The sequence below is a fragment of the Lycium ferocissimum genome, chromosome 11 (genome assembly GCF_029784015.1).
Source record: "Lycium ferocissimum isolate CSIRO_LF1 chromosome 11, AGI_CSIRO_Lferr_CH_V1, whole genome shotgun sequence".
Taxonomy (NCBI): Eukaryota; Viridiplantae; Streptophyta; class Magnoliopsida; order Solanales; family Solanaceae; genus Lycium; species Lycium ferocissimum.
Window position 1 is genome coordinate 22,216,629 of NC_081352.1, and position 17,923 is coordinate 22,234,551.

General features: G+C 36.4%; 1 protein-coding gene across 1 annotated transcript; it reads left to right on the plus strand.

The window, feature by feature from the left end:
- The first annotated feature begins 11,480 nt into the window (after window positions 1–11,480).
- Window positions 11,481–11,913, plus strand: LOC132038124 (uncharacterized). The gene is made up of 2 exons (XM_059428847.1): window positions 11,481–11,815; window positions 11,910–11,913. The coding sequence occupies exons 1-2, from the start codon at window positions 11,481–11,483 to the stop codon at window positions 11,911–11,913; spliced, it is 339 nt and encodes a 112-aa protein (XP_059284830.1).
- Window positions 11,914–17,923: the final 6,010 nt, after the last annotated feature.

A 17,923-nucleotide genomic window follows, 5' to 3' on the forward strand; every position in this document is an offset into this window, starting at 1 on the left:
GATTACTATTCTCGCTATTTTTATATTTATTTGATTAAGGAGAAGTCTGATTCTCTTGATGTTTTCAAGAGTTTTCGGGCTAAAGTTGAGAAGCAATTGGGAAAAGTTATCAAAATTGTGAGATCTGACCGTGGAGGTGAATATTATGGGAGACATACTGAAACTGGTCAACACTTGGGGCTTTTTGCTAAATATCTTCAAGAAAATGGAATCATTGGTCAAGTTGCTATGCACGATCCTGAGTAGAATGGTGTGGCGGAAAGACCTAATCACACTTTGATGGACATGAAAAGAAGTATGATGAGTCAGACCAATATGCCCTATTTTCTTTGGGGTGAAGCCATAAAAAATGCTGCTTATATTCTAAATCGGGTTCCTAGTAAGGCTGTTCCTAAAACACCATTTGAATTATGGACTGACAGGGAACCAAGTCTGAATCATTTTCGAGTTTGGGGTTGTCCTGCAGAAGTTAAAATCTTTGATCCACGCGCAGAAGAAGATTTGATCCAGAATGTTTTCGTTGTCATTTCATGGGATATCCAGACCATTCAAAAGGCTATAGGTTCTATTTCCCCTCTCGGGGAACTATAATTGTTAAATCTCGCACGGCTAAGTTTCTGGAGTTAGACTTTGCTGAAGGAAGTAATTCTCGGTCTAATGAGCCAGGGGGAGCTGTAGCAGTGCACATGATATTGCTTCCATGGCGGTAGAAAATGAGAATGTTCAAGAAAATGAGAATGTTCCAGCCGATGAACCACTTTCTGAAGTTTCAGAGATTTCACTCCGAAGATCACAAAGAAATAGGAGGTCCGCTATTTCTAATGATTATCAAGTATATCTTGGTGATGTTGATTATGATATTGGTCAAGTTGAGGATCCCGTGACTTTTAAACAAGTTGTTAACAGTCATGAATCAGATAAAGGGCTAGATGCCATGAATGATGAAATGAAATCCATGCATGATAATGGTGCTTGGGAAATTGTTGAGTTGCCTCAAGGTAACAAACCCATCTGTTGTAAATGGGTTTATAAAACAAAGAAAGACAGTCACGGAAATATTGAAAGATTTAAGGCCCGTTTGGTAGCAAAGGGCTTTACTCAGAAAGAAGGCATTGATTACAATGAGACTTTTTCCCTCGTGTCTACTAAAGATGCTTTCAGAATTATCATGGGATTGGTGGCTCATTTTGACCTCGAGCTCCACCAGATGGATGTCAAGACAACTTTTCTCAATGGAAACTTGTCTGAGGAGATTTACATGAAACAGCCTAAAGGTTTCGTTAAAAGTGGAAAGGAGTATCTAGCGTGCAATTTGAAGAAGTCTATTTATGGATCGAAGAAAGCTTCTCGTCAGTGGTATCTCAAGTTTGATAGTGTTGTGTCTTCGTTTGGTTTCGTGGAAAATAAATTTGATGAATGCATCTATCTGAAAATCAGTGGGAGCAGATTCATTTTTCTTGTACTCTACGTGGATGACATTCTGCTCGCTAGTAGTGATCATGGATTGCTATATGAAACCAAACAATTTTTATCAAGAAACTTTGAGATGAAAGATCTTCGGAAGCTTCTTTTGTACTCGGCATAGTGATTCATCGTGATAGATCTCGCAACATTCTTGGGTTGTCTCAGAAGTCCTATATTGATCGGATTCTTTCTAGATTTAATATGCAATATTACAAGGTTGGAGATGTACCAGTAGCCAAAGGAGACAAATTAAGCAAGGCGCAATGTCCCAAGAATGATTTGGAGAGAAAAACTAAGGCAAACATTCCTTATGCTAGTGCAGTAGGCAGTTTGATGTATGCATAAGTGTGTAGGAGACCTGACATAGCTTTTGCTGTGAATGTCCTTGGCAGATACTTATCTGATCATGGTCATGACCACTAGGTTGCATCCAAGAAGGTCATGAGATATCTTCAGAAGACTAAACACCATATGCTGATATATCGAAAGGTTGACAGGCTTGAAGTTGTTGGTTATTCAGACGCTGATTTTGGCGGGTGCACAGATGACTATAAATCCACTTCTGGTTACATTTTTGCACTTGCTGGTGGTGCTATATCTTGGAAAAGCATTAAGCAGACGTTGGTCACATCTTCTACTATGTATGCTGAGTTCGTAGCTTGTTATAGTGTGTCTACGGAAGTTATTTGGCTTTGAAATTTTATTGGAGAACTCAGAGTTGTTGACTCGATTCACAGACCTATTGTGATGTATTGTGACAACAATGCAGTACGTATTCTTTTCCAAAAATAATAAGCTGAGTAGTGGCACCAAACACATGCAGATTAAGTTCTTAACGATCGGGGAGTTTGGTAAGACAAGGAGACATTGTTATACGGAATATTAGGACAAACGCATGCTGATCCGCTAACTAAGGGTCTCGAACCCATTGACTTTAAATGTCATGTAACTAATATGGGTGTTTTAGAGTCTTTTGATTCTTTGAGTTAGTGGAGTACAATATCATTTATCATGAACTTTTATTATATGAAATAAAATGTGCATTACTTTCATATATTGTGTTATGATTAGCATCATTATTGTTCACATTATTAGTTAGTCACATCATGGTATCTTGAGGTGGAATTTGGTTCACCTAAGAGGTAATTCAGATGTGCAATGATTTGCAACGTTAGTTGCTCTATATTTTGGATGTATTTCGGTAATAGGGTATCTTGAGATGAAATTTGGTTCGTCCCGAAGGCATCCATTTACGGTATATGATGCATTCGGTAATACGGTATCTTGAGGTGGCGGGTTCGCCAAAAGATTAAATCATTCGTATGCTTTTATGACATATGGAGGACCGATAAGGTAATAGTGCTTGAGTAGATATTCTTGTATGTATATATATATATATATATATATCACACGTGACACTATTCCTTACTACACTGCTAGACCATGATCTTGTTGGCTTAATTGAAAGTATTGAGATTACGCAAGGTCTCGTGTTCCAAAGAATACAAAGACCGCCATAGTCCAGTATTTAAGATTGAGACTACAAAGGTCAATTAATGTTTATGGACTGTTTTCTAAAATGTGGCCACAAATATTTTCTTTCATCAACCCGGAAAAATCTCTTTTCAAGAGAGTCATTTTTTTTTTCCTTTTCTAAAATAAAGTCTTTTTGCTAATGTAGCCTAAGTGGGAGAATGTTAGAAAAATGGGCTTACATTATTTAAAATATTTTCTTTATATTTTAACTATTCCGGGTTGTATGGTAGTCCATAAACGTGTGCCCAATTATAGTGTGATAATTGGTATTGGTAAAAGATGCACTTTATGTCCGGTGGGTCTAGTATAGCCGATGAGTGTGAGGCTTAATCCAATGAGGCCCATAAGGGTGGGCTACTTTAATTTCAATATGCAGTGGGTCCCTCATACAACCCTATATAAGGCACCTCTTGGCTCTTACAATGTCATCACTTTGAATACAATAAAATAGGTGTGAGGTTCTTTGTCCATTGACGCCGCTTTAACGAGAAGGTAATAGGGAGGAAGACCTAGTCCATTCCGTTGTCAATTATGGGCAAACCGGGTGCCGGTTTCTATCTACTAATCTCTTATAATTTTGTGTCCCATTATCATGTTTGATCTTGGAATTGTCAGGTTAAATATCTTACATTAGTAACTTTCCAGTAGATCAATAAGTGGTATGATGGAGACAAGGGAATAATTTAGTGTTCTCCCTGTCCCAATTTATGTGATACACTTTTCTTTTTAGTATATCTAAAAAAGAATGGTATATTTTCTTATTTGTCAATAATTTAACTTTAAACTTTACTTTTTACGCTTAACGAGATGATTTATAATCACATAAACAAATATCTTTGATTTATTTTAGATCACAAAATTCAAAACTCTTCATTTATTTCTTAAACTCAAAATTCAAACATTTTCAGGGGAAAACCTCTTTTCCCTAATGGTCATTGATCAATACAGGGATGGACACTCCTTGTAGGACCAAACTGTTTATGCTGAAACCGTGAAAATCAATTTTTAATATATAATAAAATCAAACACATCCGAAGATCAAAAAGGGAAATAATCGAAATTCCATATGAATTTTGTGTTATCAATAAATTTTGGATCTACTACCTACACCTATTACATACAAGGGCCAATAAATACACAACTCAGGGTCAAGCATTGTTTGTGTTACTGTTCTTCTCTTTGAGATGAGCATTACGAATGGCTTTGGTATTGTGGGCCCCAACCATAAGCTATTCCACATGTCAAGTTAATGGGAAGAAAAAAACAATAATTCAAACACACAGCTCAAGCAGTCATGTTGACCCTGAGCTGTGTGCTTATTATCCCTGGGGCAATAAGCACTACAAATGGCTTTGGTATTGTGGGCCCGACCATAAGCTATTCCACATGTCAAGTTAATGGGCAACCTTGGTATTTTCAACTATAGCATTAGATAGAGTTAGAAAAAAAAAGGCTCAATACGAAGTACTTAAACTTGTCATGATTTTCCCCGTTGGCTCCTAAGCTAATCTTTTTTTTCATTGAACACCTATATTACTAAAGAAGTGTATCTATTTAACACTTTTTTATGACATAATCTCCCATAAGAGAGTGAAAAGTCTTGACTTTTTTTCATTTTAATTTTTTACTTCTATCTTCTTTATCTCTAATGTGCCGCCAGAACCGCCACCGTCTCCACCATCATAACATGACAAATGATAAAAACACATCAACACTAATAAAATTGAACACGCTAATTGCCAAAAAACAAACAAAATGAATACGCTGGAAAAAGAGCCTAATTACACAGACTCAATCAACAGCAGAATCAAATTCAAAGAAATGAACGAGTGTTCATGTCGTTAAAGTTCTTGTGTTCAGAGACTTTATTTTCGGTATTTTACTATATTTCTTACCCGTTTGGTTATTATTAGCAATGCCAACAGCTTGTGAAGGTCCAGGGAATTGAAGAATTGACTAATAACAATTATATAGGGAATATATCAGGTGGTATTTAGCCGGAAAACCCCATCGTCTGGGGGAGTTTAATATCTGTTTTTTTTTTTTCCACTTCTGTCCGTTTTTCTCCTTCTTGATTTTTCTGGGTTGAAGTACTATTCCGATGAAATTTTCTCGAGAGACAAGAGTTTTACCGGCAAGACGATATTTGACAGAGAAAGAAAAAATATAAGAAGAGATCTAAGAAGAATCGTACACGTGCAAACGGAACTTTCGACCCATTTATTTTTTAAATTCGATTCGCCGGAAAACTAAGCTCGCCGACGTTAATATGGTGGCTGTCCGTTCCTTGTTTTGAGGGTGAAGTGGAACGAAGATGACGGAGACTGGTTATTATTTCTTATGTGTTTGTTTTTTGAAATTTCCACAGATTTTGCTGATATGGATTCTTTCTATTGGTTTCATTTGCCACGTTGGAAGAGAGTGCAATTCACCCAATTGTGATGGATTGAGATTCTGAAATTTGTGGCTAATTGGTACACATTCAAGTAGTACAAGTGGTCAATTAGACCACCTCTGACGGCTCTGAGTCTAGGTGTTTATATGGAATTTTATGCCAAGTTCAGGTACCTCTCTATGTATTTGGCCAAAAAAAAAAAAAAAAAAAAAATTCAAGCACACATTCCAAATGATCGTGTTAGCACTTTTTTTGTGTGTCTTTAGATGTGAAAGTCTATAAATTTTACTTTTTCTATTTTAATTTATGTGAATCTATTTAACTGAATATAATATTTAAAAAATAATGAAATTTTTTAAAATTTGTGATTCAAAATAAGTGTTGAATATTTGTGTGGCTGTAAATTATTTCATAAAGTGAATTTATTTTCAAATTAAGAAAGAGGTCATTTATTTTGACACGAATTAAAAAAAAAAAAATTACATAAATTGAAACAGAAGGAATAGTAATTATCAGTGCCCTTCCGGTTTTCCTTTTCTTTCATCGCTATTTATTACTAGTTGGCTCCTATCTCAAGAAAATAAATAAATAACTTAAATTCTCAATAAGTAATTTTAAGTATAATTCCTTTGATCCTTCTTCAAATTAATAAAAGAAGAAATCAAACTCTATTAAGCACCTAGATCACCAGTATAATTTTAAAAACTTTTAGGATAATCCAATAAGTTTTCTCATAAACTGCCATGTTACGTTAACTGCATAGAAATACAAATTTTTGAACGTTTAATCATTGCAATGGTCCAGTGACTCGCGTGCAAATTGAGTGGATACTTGTGCTATTATTAGGGGTATACAACCAAAACCGACAAACCGCACTAAATCGATAATTCGATCCAAAATAATATAAAACATGACTAGTGATATAGTTTGTTATTGGAAAAAAAAATCCGGCTATGATTAGTTTGGTTTGGTTTTAACTGAAAAAAGTCAAACCGAATCCAACCGATTTTTAAAAATATTTTGAACATAAAATATTATTTAGTAATATAATTTACAGATATTTCTTACACCTTTCCATTGCTTCAGTCTTTTAACTTATTATTTCAAGCTCGAAATTAGAATTTTAAATGATCTAATAAGTTTAATAGCCTAGAGATGTACTTAGTAACTCAAATAAAATTTAAATCAAAACCAAGTTAATACTAATGCTAACACAAGATCCACCTTTTGTCGTTTGACTAAACTTCTCATTCATAATCACACAAAAATCCATTCAATCTTTCAATCTATTTTGAGACTTTCTTTACAATCATATTTTTCTAATGACATGTCGAAAAGGGAAAAATCTAAACCTCATTGGCCATATGCAGACTACATCAGGCCTTGACCTTTCAAAATAAAAAAGATATCAAAGTGTAAACTGGAACAATTACATTAGTTACTCCAAATTTTGCATTTAGCCTTTCAAAATAAAAATATTGAACTAATGCGAGCACCCCAGGGTCACCTAACTCACCTCTTATGCAACTTCATTATTTTTGTTGTTGAATATTTTAGTATAATATCATCACTCATATCACATTTTAGGTTATTTTCTTAAAAAACACCTTAATTAGATAGTTGTATCTTACTAGGACTAAAGAAATATTTGAAGCATAAATTAGATGTTTTGTATGAAGACAGTACCAAAAAAAACCCTGAAAAAACCTAGAAAACCAAAAATCCCGATGTTGAAAAACTCGACTTTTATTGATTTGGTTTGGTTTATAAATATAAAAACCCGAGCCAATTGGTTTGATTTGGTATTTGAAAAATTCGAACCAACCCAGCCCATGTACACCCTTACTATTTACATTTTCTCCAGTATTTTCCTTAATTTATTGCCTCTATTTGTCATGTAATTTTAACCAAAAAAGATAGTTGGAACTTAATATTTAAATCTCTAAATATGGTGTATATAGGTGACACATTTGTTATCTATAAGTGTTCAAACCAGTATTTTAGTAAAACTAATTTTTGTTTTAAACAACAAAAAAGCTAGAAACAGCATTAAGAACAGAAAGTAGATGAAACAGAAATTTCCGAGCTCATAAGTTTCTTGTGTGCCCTTAAGAAATCTAATCCCCTCACAGTTGCCAAGGTTAATGGATTAATTCCTCCCAGGTAGAATGAAAAACTATTCTGCATTAGCGACAATGCAAATTGTAGAACTTCAGCGAACTCAAATGGTGAACGTAAATCACACTAGACACTTACGTTTTGCTTTTGAAAAATGATGCAGAATGCGAGAGAGAGAGAGAGAGAAGATATAAAAATTCGTAATTTTTCAGTGGTTGAAAACTAAGGCAAATCCTAGGAAACGGTCCGTGAATTTCATTTAAAATCCTGTGTGGAAATATTAAAAATTGGAAAATAAATAATGGATCATTTGACTAAATTCAAATCCAAAGCCAAGCGGAACGACGACTACGGCGCGAGGAGACACTCTCTTCTCAACTCTTTAAGAGCTAGAAGAAGTGATGCTATATATAAGCACATAAGAGGTGCTTTCCCTCACCAATGTGATACAAAGTACCTTTGCACATATAAAATCTATTTGAATTTCATTTCCCTCTATTTTCAATTCACACTGCACTCAACTTTAAAGCTCACGTCATTAAAACTCAACATATATTCTTAAAAAATGACTTAGGACAAAATTGTCATTGAAGGCAAAAGCAGAACATTTAATCAAACTCAACTAGTTTATTATTCAAGGATGATCCTTTTATTCTTATTGGATATGCTATCTTATCCTATAGGTTCTTGATTCAATATTTCAATTTGAATATTTCTGAGAATGTGTTGACGTGGATCCACATTGTCATAAGTTGGCCAACTTATATCCAAGCCATGCCAATAACAGATCACATTGTCATGTAGCATGCATTTTGCTTTTTGGTAATATTTTATTTCTAGAAAAACGTATAGAAGAAAAAAGAATATGAAATCTAGCAAGAGGACTTTAAACGGGTGTTTGTCTGCTTGCACTAAAATAAAGAAATAATTCAGATTGTTACCGTCCCGGAAAAGACAAGACTTTTCCAAAAGTGTGCATATTCATGACTTCGAGTAAAAGGAAATCTGGGTCATTATATTTAAATATGACTACTTCGAATATTAAATTTAATGTTTATAATGTTTTAAATTTAGCCGAGGGTCTATCGGATATAACTTCTCTACCTCACAAAAATAAGGATAAGACCTGCGTATATCTTACCCTCCTCAGGCCCCATTTGTGGAATTACACTGGATATGTTATAGTTGTTGAGACTTTTCTTGCAAATAAAATAGATATAATATTTAGGATAAACAATTAGATCATGAGCAAGTATTTGAAACATTGACAAATATGACTCCCTTCGGACATCAAATTTAATATAATGTATTATATCAATTTTCTTCTTGCGAACAAGGGCGGAGGGAGGAAGGGTCAATTTTCTTTAGTGGAAAATTACACTTTTTATACATAATTAAAATTATTTTTTTATGTATATATAGTAGACGTTGAACCCTCTTTGGCTTCTTCATGTGTTTACTTATTTAAAATTTGAACCCCCTTAGTGAAAATTCTAGCTCCGTCACTGCTTGCGAACAAAAAGTAATGTAACAAAATAATTAGAACAAACAATTAAATCAGAAGCAAGTCTCCGAACAATTTTAATTACATATGAAACAACAAGATTCATCATATTCCCAACAAAGAAAAATTGTTCCATAATGGAGCCTATAGAAATAAACTAAGATTAGCATTAAAAAAAAAAAGGTGTTGGAACTTTGGAAGGCAAATTTTATTAGACTGCATTATCCATTGCGCAACTTTTAACCCATTGCAACGACTTTTAGATTCCTTTCCCTTGTGACATGAACCACACCCGTTGCAACGGACTTTAGATTCCTTGCCGTTGTGACATGCAACACACCAGTTGCAACTGTTAACTTGACCGGTTGACCTATTTTGGAGCACGTGGCAAGAGAAGATATAACTATGCAAGTCGTCTCATTTAATTCGGACAAAGAGCTTCAGTGGTGTCAGAAGCTAATCCGCCAAAAGCAGTGACACCAGGTCATAATGGAAGAATAACGTTAAATGACCAGCCATAAACGGTGCAGACGTTACGATGCATCATTAAAACAATATTTATTTTCCATTATTGTTATTTATTAAAATGTAATCATAGCCTAAGAGGAGGGTTACTTGTATTATAAAAAGAAGCTGAAGGGCCCTTAGGGCGATCATCAAATACTACAAACTACACTTTATTCTTACAAGCTTTTGCTATTTAAATTCAGTCTCTTAAGTTGATCTCTTGCTCCGGATTATTACTATAGTTTGAGTAATGTCCCACTGGATAAAGCTCATGAAAGGATTTGCTCCAAGGATTAATTAAGCCCAGTGTTTCATTCTTATTTATCTTAATCATTTTATTTGTCTATTATCACGATAATCTCCGTTAATCATTTTATATCTTTACTTATAACGAAATAAATCACGTATCTTTTAAACCCCTAAATAAATTTAACTGTTCCCTCATTTTTTAGGTTAAACAGTTTGGCGTCTACCATAGGGATAAGGATAATAGTGATATTGTTTTGTTGCTCTAACCTTTAAACTTACAATTCTTATTTTTCTGTCACCAGATAAGTCTTGAAAGATGACGAATGCTTGAAACCAAGCAGATGGAGTGTTGAACAATGCAAAGACTCAGGAAAGGACCCAAACCATAGAAGACGACCTGACAAGAAACGAACAGATGCAGGAATCACCTCGTGGATCCAAGCACACTGGTGATGATTTCATTCCAAATGATGATCATGAAGAAGAGGTGATTGCAACAGCAAATCCGTCCATAGCTAAGATATTGGAGTTACTGAAAAAGCAACAGAAAGTCATTACGGACTTGCAAGCAGGAAGAAACAATGCTGGAGGTGATCTACCCAATACGGAGGTGCGGCAAGAAGAAGGTAATGGTGTAGCCCGCGACAATAGGGGAGCACTCGAAGTAATGTAGTACCTGGAAGCTCTTTCCAACCGGTTACAGCAAAATGAGAAAAAATTGAATAACCGGTTGGATAAAAGAGAAAAGGAATTCAAAGCGTTCAACTCCCAAATAGATCAGATTCCGAGAGCCCCACCAGTATTAAAGGGACCAGACTCAAAAAGATACATGCAGCTGCCATACTCACCGAGTGCGGTACCTAAACTTATTTCAAAAAGATTTATGATGCCGGATTTGCCCAAATACGATGGGACTATAGATCCTCAGGAGCACGTTACTTCATACACGTGTGCTGTTAAGGGAAATGATATGCAACCGGATGAAATTGAATTTGTGCTGCTCAAGAAATTTGGTGAGACTTTATCCAAATGAGCAATGACCTAGTACTCATTGCTTCCGGATCATTCCATTCATTCTTTCGAAATGCTTGCGGATGCCTTCATCAAGGCACATGCCGAAGTGAAAAAGGTGTCAGCAAGGAAGGTGGATATATTTAACATCGCCCAGGGAGATGACGAGTTGCTCAGAGAATTCATTATCCTGTTTCAAAAGGAGCAATTGCTGCTTTCAGCTATTCTGGACGAATGGGCATTTGCAAAAGGATTAAACCCAAGGAGTTCAAGTGCTTCGCTGAAGTTGAAGGAAAACCTATTGGAATTTCCTACCACCACATTGGCAAACATTCAATAATAGGTATGATTCAAAAAGTCGAGTGGAGGATGATCAGTTTGGTTTATTAGCTGGTGCAACTAGTCGAAGTCGAAACTACGATAGACCAAAAAGAGACATTGATTCTGATTCCAGAGTTGGAAAGGACAGATATCAGCCGTATGGTCAACAAGAAAGGTCTCGAACCCAGAACGAAGCCGGGTCAGTCATTATGAGAGACCGTTCTGGATAGAAAGGGTAAGTCTGGTTAGAGCAAGCGTGGACTATAGCCTAAGGTAGCAACGATTGACTTGGTCACGAACAAAATTGAGAACCCGAGGCTATCGGAGTATAATTTTAACATTGATCTAGCAGAGCTGATTGCGACGATAGATAAAATGGATGGTGCAAAGCAACCCAGACCGATGAGAACGGATCCAAGTCAGAGAAATATGAATTTATTTTGTGATTATCATGGAACTCATGGTCATCGTACAGTCGATTACCGACACCTCAAGGATGAGGTCGCTCGACAATTGAAAGATGGGTATTTAAGGGAATTCCTAAGTAATAGGGCTAAAGATAACTACGGAAAACACAGGGACTCAGTTAAGCAAGAACCACAGGTTGAGCCTCTTCATGTTATTAACATGATAATTGATGAGCCTGGACAATCTAAAGCAATACCAGAAAGGAAACAATTGCCCCTTCGGATCGAAAATCGGAAAGAAAGGTATACCTGGGCACTGGACTACCCCCGGAGCTCAGGCTTAGAGTTTGTAGTTTTTTGTTAAAGAACATTGATTGTTTTGATTGATCAATTTCAGATGAAGAATGATCTTCACTAGAAAGGGTGCTTTCAATAATAAGGATGCAGGTACTCAAGCAGGAGACTACGAAATTGGAAAGGAAAGTTGTGTTGTCAGCAAGGGATAAAAACATACAGAACATTTTGCTTCGCCTAAATGATTTGGTGATTTTGGCTTTAGTCAATGGTATTATGGTCTCTAGAATGACGGTAATGCCGAGGAGTATAAGGAATCTTATCCAGTGGGATGTTATTGAATAGCTGATTGAAATGGGGGAAATGGAATTGTCCCAAAAAGGAGTCGTTAGCCTATTTCAATCCGGAATTATGGAGCTCATGGTAGCCACTGGAGGTGGAGAAGGAAATGTGGAGTTTCGAGTAATCGATGATGATAAGGGTTTCAAGGCCGTATTAGGGAAGCCATAGATTCAAGATACAAATGTCGTAATATCGACTCCACTCAAACGGTTGGAATTTCCAAACTTGAAGTGAGTGTTGCATGTTCCAGCAAGAAGTTTTTTTGAATGGAATGGCCGGTAGCGGAAACTTTAAAGTTGCAAAAAAAAAAAAAAATTTAAAAGTTTGAAGGTCTGATTAAAAACCGGGGGGGGGGGGGGATTGTTCAGGCCAAAATCGTATGGAGGTAAGTTTAAAGTATGAACGAAATTCTATAATAAGGTTTTTAATATTGCAGGAACAAAAAAGACTGATCCAGGGACGCTACCTAGCAAGGATGAAGCCCAGAGGAAAAAAGAAGGATCAAAGGGTCAGTTCTGAAACACTTCTCAGTAAAGATGGAGCCCGAAGGCAAAGGATTAATCCCGAAATGATTCCCTATAGGGATGAAACCCATATGCAAAGTAGGAAGGTAGCAATAATTCAGAGGACTTAACAAAATACGTGTGCACTCTTTTTTCCTTCGACCGGTTTTTATCCCTAAAAAATTGAAGAAGGGTCTTTTCGGCAAGATTTTTGACGAGGCAGTAACAAGTGTGACTCCGAATGATGATCAAAGGATTCAATTTGATGATAATCTTAAGAAAGCTTCCAAGGAGAATGGCTACAAGAATCTTTGTTTGACTTGAGAGTCATATCAACAAAATGATTCTTTAAGATAAATGTTGTAAGAACTGGGTACTGTGTACCAAATGCAAAATTAAAGTATGACTGATTGCAATAAATTTGTTGTTCAAATTGCTAGACTCATAGCAGGAATAGAACTGTGTTGATTGAATAAACTTTTTTCAACCAGAAATATTGACTGAATGGTTAATCATTTCCAAGTAATATACGAAATGATAAGTTTGCATTCAAAGCAAATAATGCCTAAATGAATCGGAGACGTCTGATTCATTAGCATAGTTATAAGGCCTTATTCAAAGAAAATTGAACCGGATGATTTATTCCCGGTCAATAAATGGAGGTAAAATACCTCACAAAAGACAAAGTCGATTTTTTTTTTTTTTTTTTTTTTTTTGCATAAAAACGCGATTAAGTCAAGTTCATGAACAAGCTCTTGGGTATTTAATCTTGAAAAATCAGGCTCGTAATCAATTGAGTCCAAGATTATCGAGTTAAAATAATTCATCCCCAACAAACAATAGAATTATTTGAAGTCCAATAAAGTAAGAATTTGTTATTTCACCTGAGGAATTATTGCGCAACTTATAAAAGTAGCAAAGGGAGACTCTTGGGTATTTAATCTTGAAAAATCAGGCTCGTAATCAATTGAGTCCAAGATTATCGAGATAAAATAATTCATCCCCGACAAAACAATAGAATTATTTGTAGTCCAATAAAGTAAGAATTTGTTATTTCACCTGAGGAACTGTTGCGCAACTTATAAAAGTAGTAAAGGGAACGCTTTTGGGAAACAACATATCCGGGTAAGTGATGAGTATTTACGTAAGTTTTAATTTATTTTGCACTAGAATAGTAAAGTCTCGGAATTATAGACAAAAGTACAACAATAAGATATGCATAAAAGTCATTCTACTTTAGTCAGAAATAAAAGACATCCATTAAGTTCGACTAGAAAATCAGAGATAAGTACAAAGGCATTGCAGTGTGCTGCTATTTCAAAACATCTTTTATCCTTAAAATTGGAGTGAGAAATTCTGCCGACATAACTACGGTAAAACAATGCCTAAATGATACTATTACTTCAAAGAACTCTTTTTTTGTCAAGACTAAGTCTATGAGTCGTCTCCTTTTCAAACCTCTCTGGAACCTTCTGCGAGGACGAGAAGGGAAAAGCTTAACAAGCTCATCGGTAGACACATCGGGAAGAATATCGAGATTTATTCATGTGTAGCTGAACTTCTTAAATGTTCTTTTCTTTGGTTACTGCCCGACAGTTCAGTTTCAGTATTCCGCTTGAGAGGCCTAAGAAGCAAAATAGCTAAGGGATTATTAGGTAGTCAAAAAGGAAAAAGAAATAAAATTGCTGGTATTAAAGAAGTTTAGAGCAAGTGCATGGACTAATTGTCCGGGGCAATCCAGCAGCTGGTGGAGACCCAGAGTCATCACTTCCCGGTTCGTTTGCTTCAGGATCCTGGATGTCCTCAAAAGCCATTTTCGCAGCTTCCAAATCAATTATCGCTTCGAGAAATGCCGTTGGGAGATCAAAATCAGGAGCGCTTGCCTCTTCGAGCATATCCTTCCTAGTCTCAAGAATGGCTAAATCACGATGAAGTTGCAATTTTTGACATCGGGCCCTCAAGCGTTCACGGGAAACTTCAACACTAAGAAGCTGCCCCCAGACGTTGTTTAAATCATTCTCAAACCGAGCAGTTTTGTTCTGAAGTCCTATGTAAAAGGAAGTCAGAGTTTGTAAAGAGTTTTCCCGATCCCGTAACGAATTGGCCGCATCTTCCAAACACATTATCAGAGAAGCCTGGAGGGAATCAAAGTCCTGGATCTTGGCCTGCAATCTCTCTACTTCTGCTCAAAGGCGATCATTGTTTTCCTGGAGTTTTACCTCCCAACGGGAAGGAGCAAGTGAACGTACAAGTTCAGAAATGGAGTTAGCGGCAAGATGACCCTAAAAAAAAAAAACACAAATTGCAAATAGGTTATTCGAAGATACTGGGGACTAGCGGAAAAGATTAGAAGAAGTGAAGTAGCGGGAACCTGAAGGAACAGATTGTCAAGGTGAGCTAAGGAGGCTTCCAGGTTAGCAACCGGAGGCTTGGGACGAGGAGACTAGCCCGAGTTCCTGCTTCAATCGGAGGAACAAAGCTTCTTTGCTATGGCTCGCAAACTGAAGGAGTAGGACTCCTTGGATGCTGATTGATATGAGGGGTCTTGACCTCTCGAGACGCTTTACTGGAATCATCAGGCAATGGGCTTGGGGCACCCCCGGCTTGTGTTTGCTCATCATCATCATCAATAAGAACTACCTCGGGAGGACTGTTCTATTGAACCTTGCTCCAAGCTTTTATAGGCAAGCAACAACTACGCACGTTGGAACCAATGCCCACCAGAGAAATAGAGGCATCCTTTGGTTTGCGTTTCCTATTAGAAGAAGCAGCATTGATGATGTTCGACAGGGAAACCTTCTACGGGTGAACTCTCCGAGGAGTGGGTTTTCGAATCGGAAGATCTGTAATTTTCGAAAGTGTTAAAAGAGGGAGGGAGAGACTGAAACAAACATAGAGGAGTTATGAAAAGTTCATTTCACCGTGATTCTCCCCTCTCCACCAGTCAGATGTCATGATCCTCCAGGAGTGAATCAAATTAGGAGAAGCACTCAATAATACTACCAGCCATTTGAAGATCCCGACTAAAAGATCTGGCTCAACGGGAACCATTGAAGAAAAGAAGTGTGAAATATGGCAATATTAAGAAAAGGCAAACTGAATGCAATTCACGGTGTTAAAAGAAAAATGAAGGAAAGGAGAAGAGCAGAGCAAAGACTCACGAGTGGGATTCCAAGCCTCCGGAAGGGCTCGAGCTCAAACCGGTGGAGGTGACTAGTCCGGATGATGAACCTATGGAGCCAACCTCGGTCAAAATCATCTTCTGGATTAACTAGGCTGCGTCTTCCCCGGGGGTACAAGTAAATTAACCCTCCCCGAAAAACTCGAGGAGCATATAAGTGCATCAGATGGTCAAGGGAGAAAGGAAATCTGGCTTGATCTGCCAGAAATTGAATATAATACACAATACGCCAGATTTGCGGAGCAACCTAATCGACGCAGACTCTATACCGGGGATATAAATCCTCAATTATTTGTGGAATAGGAAGACTTAAGCCTATCGTAAAAGGATAAGTGTAAACCATAGAAAAACCATCCGAGGGAATCTTGGCTCCATCACTAACAACAGTGATTGCAATTTCGGGAGTAAAATTGCAATCTGCATAAACTTTGGGAATGGTGTCAGCAGTGATAAATGACTCAATTTCTTCGACACTTATATGATCGACAGCACTGAAGTCGTTGTGATATTTGAACCCAGTGGGAAGAATATCAGCAACAAGAGAGTTCAAATCAAACTGGAGCCTTTCCAGAACGATGTCTAGGAGAGGGATTGTCATTATGAGCAGACATTGTTGAAATTTGGTAAAGACGGAAAAGATGTGGGTGAAGAAGGAAGTGTTTTGCTTTAAGAATGGAGAGGATTTGATTGAGTTTGGTGATTGATTTCTTGCCTTATTTATAACCCAAGCAGGAAGATGAAATGATTGGCATTCAAGGGGACACAACTTCCAAGGAATGTCATTTTTATTTCAATCGTGTCGATTGAAGGGTTGCCGGCGTTTCGCAACAGATGAACTAACTTCAAATTTGGCAGTTGCTTTTTCGAATGAATCGAGGAGACGATTCGTTTTCCTTCCATTAAGTGACGGCTCTAGTGACGTTTTCAATTTCACTCTCCGATTTCACTTCATTATACCGGAAAGTGGGGGACTATATGTATACATGCCAAAATACAGCTTGAAACGTGGCAAAGCAGTATTGGAGCATGCGGCAAAAGAAGATATAACGATGCAAGTCATCTCATTTAATTCGGATAAAGAGCTCCGGTGGTATCAGAAGCTAATCCGCCAAAGCAGTGACACCGAGTCATTAATGGAAGAATAACGTTAAATGACCGGCCATATACGGTGCAGACGTTACGATTTAGCATTGAAACAATATTTATTGTCCATTATTGCTATTCATTAGAATGTAATCATAGGCTAAGAGGGGGGTTACTTGTACTATAAAAAGAAGCTGAAGAGCCCTTAGGGCGATCATCAAATACTACAGACTACCTTTTATTCTTACAAGCTTTTGCTATTTAAATTTAGTCTCTTAAGTTGATCTCTTGCTCCGGAATATTACTATAGTTTGAGTATTGTCCCACCGGATAAAGCTCATCAAAGGATTTGCTCCAAGGATTAATCAAGCCCAAGCTTAATCATTTCATTCTTATTTATCTTAATCATTTTATTTGTCTATTATCACGATAATCTCTGTTAATTATTTTATATCTTTACTCATAACGAAACAAATCATGTATCTTTTAAACTCCTAAATAAATTTAACTGTTCTCTCATTTTTAGGTTAAACAAAGTTATTTGAAAATGAAATGCAAAATTTCACAAATTTAGTTCACGACGCGCGATTGAATTTCGGTAGATGGAGAGGTATACTCTATTTAAGTTGGGTTCATGTGTTGACAAAGAGAAGTTTAATTATGTATTTTTTGATAGAAATTGTTGTGCCAAACTCTAATTTCTAATATCTAGTACTTGAAGTTTTATTATTATCACCATTTGACTTCAAAAATCATCTTTACTAATCAGAAACTTTTATTTGTTATCTTTTACATAGACTTTGGTCTTTTCACCTTTTTTTTTTTCTAATGCTTAAAGTATACAATTTGGCTGTGCATCACAAAATAAAAGTGAATTTTCTAATAATAGTATCACTAAAATTGCTCATAAAATAATTGTAATTAATAATACAAATATAATCATGAAAAATTCTCAAATATAACCACAAAAAATACAAATATGACCGAATTAAATTCCCTGATGTGCAC